A 10222-nucleotide genomic window follows, 5' to 3' on the forward strand; every position below is an offset into this window, starting at 1 on the left:
GAAATTGCAGCCGTGCAGTGTGGGACACTGAGTAACGTCATTGATCTTCATCTTCAGTCAATGTCCCACGAAGCTGTTTCCAGTGCCGTCTTACACGCCTCGCATACTGAGTATCATCCCCCACCGTAAAACGCTCAAGCCTTGGAGCATGACGATGGATCTCACCAGCAGCAACGCGCGCCACATGTCCCGTAATGTCCGGATCCGCCGGGTCCACGACATCCATGTCGAGTGAATGGAGAGATGGGAACAAGGGTGCCGCAACATTCTTCAGCTTTTCCAGGTAGAACGTACCTCCCAAGGAACATTTCTCTAAGTCAGGACAGTTCTGCCCCAGTGCCGCCAGGTATGCCATACTGTCTTCGAAGTCTGCACCTAAATTGAGGATTCGGAGCAGAGGCAGACACTTGAAGACCTCGTCCACAGTTTCGGGCGTCGCAGATATTTGAGCCTCTCCTCCTCCTGCTATGTCGAGGCTGCGCAATTTTGGGAATGTTTTCAATGAGATGAAGTCCTCCGTGTCGAGGGCCCCAGAGAAGTGGAACTTTATGATAAGGACCTCAAGGTCTTGCAAAGGTGATATGCAAGGGACGACCTTGAGTACTGTGTCGGTGTAGATCTTCAGCTCGAGCTCCCTTACTCGTTTTATTACAGGTACGATCACTGGCAGAAGACTTGACCAAGTGTAGAGATCTACAGTCTCCAGACTGCGGAATGGCTTTTCGACGGTCTCATTCATCAGACGCACTGCGGACGCCGACAGAAGGTTCATCAGCGCCAGGGTACGCAGTGAGTCGAGTCCAGCAAGATAGCAGAATATGTCGTCGGGAACCTCCTCCCCTTCACTGTAGTGCAAGCTGATGTCGTCAAGCTCACGGAAGTGCTTCAGAAATCCGACAAAGTCAAGCTCGCGGACATCAGAACCGATGTTGTCGATGACCAGCTTCCTCAGTCTCGGACAGTGGTCCGTCAGAAGCTGTTGTAAGTCGACATTGACATCTCCGCCATAGAGTTCGAACTCTCTGAGATTTGGCTGAAGATACTGTCTTATCCAAGGAGTAGTATTTCGAGTTCTGTAAGTGTCTATGGCAACGTAGCGCAATTGAGGGAACCGCAATTTGGCGTATTGGGTGTGGGCAGTGCAGTCCCGGTATCCATCGAATGCCAGAGCCTCGATACGACTCGCATACTTTTGTCGGCCTTCTTCTGGGAGGTTGAGCAGGGCTCGGGATGGAGGTTCTCGCCACAGCACCTTGACGCCGTGCTCGTTCCAGAAAGATTTGACACGGATAGCTGATGACAACGAAAGATGGTCGTCTTCCAGGAAATCGAGGATGAGGGCGAGCAACTCGGGCAGGACCAGAGCGCGCTCGACTGCAGTTTCACCCATGGTCCAGACCTGCGCACAAGGAAAGCTTGAGAGTTCGAGTAGCGTCCTCGATGTCGTGCAAGAGAGTGTCTCTCTCAGCAAGTCAGGGCAACGACGTTGGACAACGCGTGCCTTTCGCTCCCTGGTCTAGCGTAAACTCTATTCGACGCAACTTCTACGCGTCGACCTTGGCGTCATGGTTGGCGACTACAATTCACATCCTCCATCCCGAGACAGCTGACATTCGACTGCACGGTACCTTCAGACCAATACGAGCTCATGCCTTCCAAGAGGTATGCGGATCTGGACGTGGTTGACCTCGCCGGTACATCGACTAAACGCGCCCGCGTCTCAAGAAATTCAGCAAGACCTCCAAAGATTCACCATCCGAGACATATTTACAAGAACCATGCGAAATCTGGAGTAGGAAAAGAGTTCCATTCCGTGCCGTACCCGCTTTCGCTGCTACCGAAGAAGTCATGGGCAGCACTCAATAATGGCGCAGCCGAGGGCGCAGTATGTTCCAAATGCGAAAAAGCACGAGCATCCACCGCACATCAGCGGAAGCTCTATCTTGTGGCCGAACGACTTTCGTGGGAGATAGGAGCCACCAGCTCTGCGGCGAGGAGTTCGAACGAGGTCGCCTTATGGGCCGTCAATGCTGAGCTTGATATCTTCGAGCCCGCGGTAGACGACGATGAGGTCGTCATCGGCGGTCGGAATTCCCGCCACAACGATTGGTTTCCTTTCAAAAGCCAAGTCGAAGCCGAGACCGCGATGGGTGTCGTGGCGAGGGCAGACGTGCTTAGTGGGGAGAGCTGGAAATTATGGAAGGAGAACATTGACAGAACACTGCAATCTTCGCTCAAGGCAGAAAGTTCGTGGACGGAGGAGCACCCACTTGATCTGAATGCCGATGATACTAGGCCTCCTTATTCTGGACGATCAGCTCTGAAAGATCTGAGTCCAAATTCGAGGCAGAGACAATCTCCTCGAAAGCATGGCAAGGAGCCTCTTCGATCAGCGTCATCACTGCCAACGCCGCCATCGTCTGGGAGTATCGAACCTCCCGAAAGAGATACAGAAGAGCCGCCTCCTTGCAGCTTCAAGACATTATCAGACTTCTACGGCCTCCTCGACAAGATTGAGCGGACGAGCCCAATGAGGGCGAAATTTCTTGAAGCATATGCTGAAAGGTTGCACAATGAGTTGTGTAAGGATTGTTGGTTTGAGAGCAGTATCTTGAACAGTGTCATGGACGATGACGAGGAGTCAGAGGCCGAAGATCGACCAGAGCAGTCGAGCAGCAGAGCACCGACTCTCCAACAAACTCATGGCCCGCCGCGATATCCCATACCTCATCGGCCAGCTCCGCCGAGCACTGCACCGACGCTCGCAGCCGGTCGTCGCATTGCTCACGCCGCGCCAAATATCTCTCACGCCCATCCGCCAAGCCAGCCTGGAATTCTCAATGAAGCCGAGTTACTCGGGAGATATCAGTGGGTGAATCAGCAAGACCTCCGTCGGGCGCACCCCATTTCACAAGCCAGAGCAAGAGAAGCCACCCAAGACCACAGATCTCGACGGGGTCACGAGAGTATCCTCAGCCCTGCACAACAAGCCGAACTAGCGCGTGCTCGCGGAGCTATACAGCAACACCAAGGTCGTCGGAACGTCCCTACCGCCATAGCACCCGCCCCTAGTCTGCACGCGCCTGCGCATGAGAGGCCGCTTCCACCTGGCTGGGAGATGCAGACCACTCCGGATGGCCGCCCGTTCTTTCTCGACCACTCGAGGAAGATCACAACATTCATAGATCCACGCTCAGCTGGTATCCCGTTGCGAAGATGAGGTTGAATGTTGCACAGATGTCTGCTGCTCGGCGTAGGCGTATCCAAACATCAACAATATCTGCAGCCGCAGAACCCAAGGCGTAATGCAATTATACAGCAGGATCTGGTCCACGTCGATGTTCCTCCGATCTGGCTTGAGATTGTCCAGGGTCTGCAAGTTCGAATGAATCTCCCATTTCTTTGCCTTGATGTCAAAAAAACCTTGCGAAAGTAGCAAATGAAGAACGACACAATGATCAAGACGGAAACTGCGATCATCATGCCTCGATTGGCCGCAATTCTCGGATTTTTACATGAATTGTCGCCGGCGGAGGTCTTGGATTGAGCGATATATGATTCCGTCTGGTTGTGCATCATGAACTGCTTTGATGGCTTTGTCGTTTGTCCGAAAGGATATTGCAGGTGATGTACGTGCTGGGTATTGAGCACCATGGAAGCCCACTATATAAATGTAGCCTGAGCGAACTGTGCCGCACGGTTGCATACGCGCCCCTTTAAGCGCAGCGACATCTCTTCGTAGCTTCTTGTCTCATTTCGCGCTGGTCAGCGAACTCTATGCACTCCTCCAGCGGCGAAAAGGCAGGACGTCCACGCCTGTCTTCGAGATCTCCATAGAGGCAAATGCATGCATTCTCCCCAAACCAAACCAGTCCGTCCCGGAAAGGGGAAACAGTGATCCAAGTGGAGGGCGCCGAGTCACATGCACATCGGAGAGCCTCAAAAGTCCTGTACACCAGTCTCGCCAGTAGGCAGCCCCTCGCCGACAAACTGCGCATCTTCCCTCCCAACATAATCCTCCAACTGACTCCGGTCCTCCTCCGCGCGATCATCAAACTCCTCATTCCGATCCACAACCGCATAATCAAAATCCCGATCATCCCCCCTCAAAAACCTCTGCTCCATCACATCCGTCCACATCGCCCAGGCGTCCTCTTTCGTCCTCGGTCGAAACTCCTCGTCCGCTTCGACGCCCACGATCGAGCCGTCCTGTGCGCGTTTGTACACCATCGGGCTGTTCGGATCCGGATGCTGGAGGGCTTCCAGTTTGGCTTCGGATCGGACCAGGTCGGTTTCCATGGAGCCTGTGAAGCCTCGTTCGCGGCCTTCCTTTTCACGCTCGGCGGCGGATTGGAAGCGCCGCACGAGGCGGTCGTAGAGGAGGGGATCTGAAGGACAGTGTTGGTTTTCTTTTTCGCTTTTTGACTGAGGCTGAAGGCTAGGATGGTTCGAGGCCGGCGCACCTACCTGCGAGTTCTATCTCGGCGGTTTGGAAGTATTCGGGGTGGAGGTCTAGATAGCGTTTTCTACGGTTCTTGATTCGGATGCGGTCTGGTTGAGGATCTGTGGATGGGGCTTCTATAGGCTGCTGCGGGCTCCTTTGGCGGATAGTCATTTTCATATCTCCAGTTGCGTGTGGCATTTTGAATGGATGGATGTTGATGTGTAGATGGCCAGACTCAGCAGTTGAAGTCGTTGGTGGCAAGAGAAGTTGGAGCAGGCTCTTGCGCTCTCATTGGCTCAATGTGAGCATATACGCAGTATTTTAAGTCACGCTAGCTTATGTCCTCCAGTGCGAAATTCCCTAATTCGTTCGCTCCCTTCCTCCTTCCATCAACTTTCACCAGACACCGTCCGAACAATATCTGTGAAATTTGGGACTGAAAAGGTCATCGATCAGTTCCAAGTGGTCTAATTACAGGAGCACTACTTCAATCCTCATATTCTTGACGACAACTTGCTTTCGACCTTACCAATCTCAAATGCTACCCCCTTCTATATGGCCCAATCTTGAGCACACCATCGTCCTCCTGCTCGGCCCTTTCTCTGTACTCCGACGCAGTCGCATTGCCAGCTCGGAAATTCAACATGACAAGGCTGGCCACGTCGAATGGTACCCGGACTGATTGTGCTTCACCGTCCTCCTCCTCAGGACCCTCGGCAAGCAACAGCGTATCATCCCTGATCGATCTCTCGTCCATGATGGCGAAGCAGTCATAGTCGATATCCGATCCGGTGTCTTCCAACAGCTGCTGGAGAAGTTCGTAGCACTCATGTGTGCTCTTGCCTATGAAGGGCGAGTTTGGAGAACTGGCATTCGTGACGGGAGCTTCGGATGGCTCGTCGTATTCCTCTGTGAGGCTGTCAACGAAGACGAAGAAGAAGTTGTTTTCATCGTTGGCTTCGATGAAGCGTGTCATGACCTGCATATATGGGTCAGTTCCATCTCGCCAAATCGCCAAAACTGTGGCTCACTTCGGCGGGTATCTCGGCTGTGCAGCAAACTGGAAATAGGCGTCCACGAGAAGCCATGTTGAAGTTGGTTGTGATGGTTTTTTGTGAGTAGGCGAGTTGAATATGGATTGCTGACGGCAACGTCTTCGCAGCTCTCAAATTTCAGCTGCTGGCGAATGATGTCAACGGTGTAACCAGTATTGCGAAAGGGGATGCGAGCTGAAGTGACTGAAACAAAGTGAAGGAGTATGAAAGACCTTCTGGTGTCACAACAAAATTCCTTGTGTGCTTTCACGGTTTTCCTCCTCTCTCCGAGTGAGGCTGAGGAAGCCTTGTGCGACTGACGAGTTGCTGAAAGTCGTCAGCGGCAGACAAGATCGACTTACAGATCAAGACCGAACGATCACGACCACAGCCCCTGCCTAGCCCTGCTGGAACAAGCGTCCGACTTTCCCGCGCACCGCTCTCTTGTTCTGGTCACAGTATGGCCCTGGTTCAACTGTTGAAGCTCCGCCCCTGGAGACAGACACCTACCCGAGATTCAGCACCCTAAGAATGAATACAGGTCGAGGAAATCCAGATTGCTCCTGTCTGCAATGCCTGCACCAGAAAACCTCCTCTTTCAGCGCCGGAATGATACTCAACCATCCCGGATCCTCCTTTCATATGTCTTGCGTGTTCGCATTGCTTCATTCCTGTTGAAGGCCGATCTCAAAGAGGCATGCTGGGTCCTGATTGTGCAACAATTCCTTGAGGCTGAAGGCTATGAGCTACATCGTGACACTTGCCCCGTTTCTTTCTACGAATAAGATACACTTACGAATACGTAAACACCAACAACAGTCGATGAAGCAACCCTAAGGTCTCACATCGCTCGATCGTCTGCCTGGGTTGCTACAGATCAACGATATGGCCATGCCCGAGGATTGCAACCATCGCACAATGTGGCACAGCGTGCTTGGAAGATCCGACTTCGATTCTTCAGTACTTCAAGGACTCGTGGTTCAATACGCTTGCGGACGACAGCCCCACCTGCTTGTGATACCACACGTTGCGAAAGAGTAGCGGAGGGAAGCAGAGCGCATCCTGCGATTGTCTAGCAGCAATGAAGACTTATAAAGAGCAAAGGGGAGAATGCCTGGAGTTCAAGAAAGCAAGCCACAACGACTAAGCAATACTCGAAGATGTTTACCGCTCTGACATTCATCCTTCTTCTCTTGGGCCTTCTTAGTTCTATCCAACAAGTCTCCTCCTTCGCCCTTTTCAACGTGAGCTGCGAACTCTACCCCGGACCATGCAACAACAACTGCTACGCCATCTTCGTCGCCAACAAGCGCAGCAACTTGAACTGGGACAAGCCCACCAGCCAGACCAAATCTAAGAGACGAAGGGACGCCGGGTGCGATCCCAACCCTTGCAAGAACGGGAAGATGGACAAGCCTTCCAGCGATGAGGACAGCTGTGACGAGTATCCCTATGCATCCACCGTCGAGGGTGGTACGGGGGCCATCATCAGATGCACTGACGAAAACGAAAACCTGAACGAAGGAAGCGCTTTGGGGGCCTTTCTCACGTCCAACGACGGGTGTGGTGGCCAGCAGTGCACGTTCACGGTCATGAACACTCGTGCCAACCGGGATACGTATGTACTTACTAGAGCCGTTTCGTCGAACAAAGCTGACCACTTCACAGACCATATTGCTTGGACGAGGGAGGAGCCAACGACGGCTACGAGTACAGAAAGTCGAGCGGGAACTACATCCAAGCCAAACGAGGTAAGCTCCGTATATGATATACAGGCCCAGCTCCGTCTGATATGTGCAGACGCCGATGGCAACATGTACCACGAACGCCACGTGCCTGATCCAGCCGACTACTTCCCCCTAGAGAACCGCCGCGAGTTCCTCTTGGACAACGGCGAGACCGGGCTTCTCATGTCCCGAGACTTGGAGACTTCTTACGAGGGCGTCAAAGTTGTCACTGGGCACGTCAATGGTACTGCATCTACTGCGAGGGTCATACGTGAGCTTCACGGTATTGACAAGAGCCCTGCCCTTCGACCTCGCCATTTGAAGTCGAGGGTCGCTGGGGCTCAGTGAGTACGAGAATGGCGTGATGAGGTGTTGAGGTGCTGGCAACTTTGACATTCCAGGGGGATTATGAATTCATGAAGACGTACGTTCGTTACCAATGAAAGAGGCGTTCGCAGTCATTATGTTTCGTTTGAATCAAAAAGGTAGAGGAAACCATTCCTTTTCCTTTCGGGACATCCATTCCCCTCGATCTCTCACCGCCTTCCCTGACTCTACTCGGTACGTTTATGCAAGCAACATGTTGAGAAGAAGCACAAGACCAATCAACCAGAGAACGCAGCAACAACCGCCTTCGGAAGAGGCCAGTCTAACGAGGGTCCACAGTCAGCACACAGCAACCCCAAGCACACATAGCACCATCGAAGAACTCACCAAAAACAGGCTGCTCCCTAACCCTCTTCGTCAACACCGCCTCATCCCCCACCCCAATCGTCCTCCCCACATCCCCCAACCCAGTATAACTATACTTCCCAAAAACCGGCCCATACTTCCACCCCGTATCCACCCTTCGGTCCTTATTCAGCCTCTTCCACACCTCCCCCTCCTCCCCTTCGGCTCTCTTGCCCGTCTTTAGATCCACCGTGATCGCCTGACATCGCCAGCATGTCCCGCCGAAGTCCATCTTCAGATTACTGGGGAAGACGAGCTGCGCCCAGAAGTCCTCGTCGTAGGGCGTCGGCGAGCCGGAGACGATGCTGTTGGGGCGGAATTTGTGAATGTTCATCTTCTGTCCATCCGCGAGGCGGGAGGAGACTTCGTCGTTGGATTCTTTGGTCACGACGAGATACTGTCCGATGTCTTGGAACGTGATGGTTTCCGTGGGCGTTTTGAGCAGTTTCGGGAGGAGTTTGCGGAGGGGTGCGAGGGTTGGCGAACGTTTTGCGATTGCCATGTCTCCGTTGGGAGCGCCGGAGCCTAGGACTACGCGGGCGTTGTTGCCGATGTACATCAGTTTGGTTTCGAAGTTTAGGTATTTGGTGAACCAGGCGGAGATGATGGGCCCCATGTCGTAGACTTCGCAGGCGCTGCCGTGCATGTCGAGGTATCGTTTTTCGAGGGTGCTGACGTCTGGTCGGAGGGGGAAACGGATTTGATGTTCGGAGTATCCAGTGAAGGTGTGCTGCTCTGGGTTTGGATTCTCTGGCCCAAGGCGAGTGACGGTGATCGAAGCGCCTTGGGGGCCTTTGTCACGGTCTTCGACGATGGCTTGGAAGAGGACCATTTGCAGATTGAAGCCGCTGTACATGGTCTCCAGTACGGTGATCTCGCCAGTGTCCTTGTCACGATGGATTTTGACGAGACAGAATGTTCGATCATCTTCGAAGCCTTGCCGTCCGATGGTCGCTTTGTCGACTTTGATGCCCCCGAGGCCCTTGATGGGATACAGTCAAACCTCTTTATAGCGATATTACATATAACGATATCCTTGCTATAGCGATACTGCCAGCTGTCACCAACTTTCCTACTGCAAAATATCGTTCCTCCTGCCTATTTCTATATAACGATAGCATCTCAGATTTACTTACTAAACTATCGTTATAGACATGCCTCCGAGAACTGTATTTTTAGAGGCTAAGAAGCTCGCACTACGCTAGTAGTATTAAGACTGCTCTTTACTTATATAGAAGGAGCTCTATACTTAGTTTAAGAGCTAATTTAACAAGCCTATCCGATAAGTAATAGTCTCTAAGATCCTTAGTACCCGATACCGTTACCTTAAGAGCGATATAGTAGTATAGCTAGTATGAAAGAAGTAACGTAGTATCTACTACGTAGAGCTTAAAAATACCCTCGCCTAGTAGGTAATACGCTATTAGTACTTACTCGTAATTAACGGCGACCTTTTAAAGTTAAGAGTAAAGTAGTACTAGTATCGGCTACTTTAATATTAAGGCTTATAGGAGCTAGCTTTTAGTAATAGTTAGCTTACCGGTTTTAAGAGCTAGTATAATATTAAAGATAGGAGAAGATACGGAGAGGCTATAGGAGTTAATAAATAGTTAATAATAGCTAATATTATAATTCTTTAAGTACGCCTTATACGATACCCCTTTAAAAATTAGTATAACTATAATAAAACTAGCTTATTTTAGAAGATAGTACCTAATCGAGCGTTATTAATAGTACCGGCACCTAGCTATAAGAAGGAGAAGGTCCGGATAATAGTATATTACTATATAAATATAATAGGCAGTTATAAGCTTTAACTATAGATTATTAGCCGCTATTAAAGACTACGTTATTTTACTACTACTAGAGTATAGATTAAAAGACTAGACTATACCTACCGGGCTAATAAGAAGAGCTAGATAACTAGCCTAATTATACTATAATAGCTTCGCTAGTTTAATAGCTAAATAAGTAGCCGAAGGGTTATTTTAGTTATAGATAACTTTAGTACTTATAAGACTACTATTAACAAGTTTAATTGTTAGGATCGGTTCGTTAATCCTAGAATCTTACTTAGTACGGGTACTAAGCTTAAGTCCTTAGTTAGAGCTCGTTAAAGGGAGAGAGTTAGTAGACTACCTAAGATAATCTTAAAATAGAGGTTCTAGTATAATTATAAACTAAATAGTAAGATTAAATAGTAAGTTAAACGCTATTATATAAATAATAATATCGTTCCTATATATAAAGGAGATTCGTTCCTTATCTAAGTAGTCTAAGTAGTC

The 10222-nt window shown here is 50.6% G+C and overlaps 6 protein-coding genes across 6 annotated transcripts; 2 read left to right on the top strand and 4 right to left on the bottom strand.

Moving 5' to 3' along the window:
• Window positions 1-37: 37 nt before the first annotated feature.
• M409DRAFT_60637 (uncharacterized protein) lies at window positions 38-1390 on the bottom strand (the record flags this gene model as incomplete). Its single annotated transcript, XM_033814540.1, has 1 exon — window positions 38-1390. One exon carries the CDS (start codon window positions 1388-1390, stop codon window positions 38-40), a length of 1353 nt encoding a protein of 450 aa, XP_033660606.1.
• A 258-nt stretch (window positions 1391-1648) lies between these two features.
• On the top strand, window positions 1649-3220 carry M409DRAFT_29878 (uncharacterized protein; the record flags this gene model as incomplete). Its single annotated transcript, XM_033809662.1, has 1 exon — window positions 1649-3220. One exon carries the CDS (start codon window positions 1649-1651, stop codon window positions 3218-3220), a length of 1572 nt encoding a protein of 523 aa, XP_033660607.1.
• Window positions 3221-3939: 719 nt separating this feature from the next.
• Window positions 3940-4642, bottom strand: M409DRAFT_29879 (uncharacterized protein; the record flags this gene model as incomplete). The annotated part of the gene is made up of 2 exons (XM_033809663.1): window positions 3940-4388; window positions 4468-4642. 2 exons carry the CDS (start codon window positions 4640-4642, stop codon window positions 3940-3942), a joined length of 624 nt encoding a protein of 207 aa, XP_033660608.1.
• A 343-nt stretch (window positions 4643-4985) lies between these two features.
• Window positions 4986-5532, bottom strand: M409DRAFT_29880 (uncharacterized protein; the record flags this gene model as incomplete). The annotated part of the gene is made up of 2 exons (XM_033809664.1): window positions 4986-5423; window positions 5476-5532. The coding sequence occupies 2 exons, from the start codon at window positions 5530-5532 to the stop codon at window positions 4986-4988; spliced, it is 495 nt and encodes a 164-aa protein (XP_033660609.1).
• Window positions 5533-6638: 1106 nt separating this feature from the next.
• Window positions 6639-7553, top strand: M409DRAFT_70891 (uncharacterized protein; the record flags this gene model as incomplete). Its single annotated transcript, XM_033818946.1, has 3 exons — window positions 6639-7039; window positions 7147-7229; window positions 7279-7553. 3 exons carry the CDS (start codon window positions 6639-6641, stop codon window positions 7551-7553), a joined length of 759 nt encoding a protein of 252 aa, XP_033660610.1.
• Window positions 7554-7810: 257 nt separating this feature from the next.
• Window positions 7811-8793, bottom strand: M409DRAFT_29882 (uncharacterized protein; the record flags this gene model as incomplete). Its single annotated transcript, XM_033809665.1, has 2 exons — window positions 7811-7854; window positions 7920-8793. The coding sequence occupies 2 exons, from the start codon at window positions 8791-8793 to the stop codon at window positions 7811-7813; spliced, it is 918 nt and encodes a 305-aa protein (XP_033660611.1).
• Between the last annotated feature and the right edge of the window lie 1429 nt (window positions 8794-10222).

Source organism: Zasmidium cellare (assembly GCF_010093935.1).
Source record: "Zasmidium cellare ATCC 36951 unplaced genomic scaffold M409scaffold_56, whole genome shotgun sequence".
Lineage (NCBI taxonomy): Eukaryota > Fungi > Ascomycota > Dothideomycetes > Mycosphaerellales > Mycosphaerellaceae > Zasmidium > Zasmidium cellare.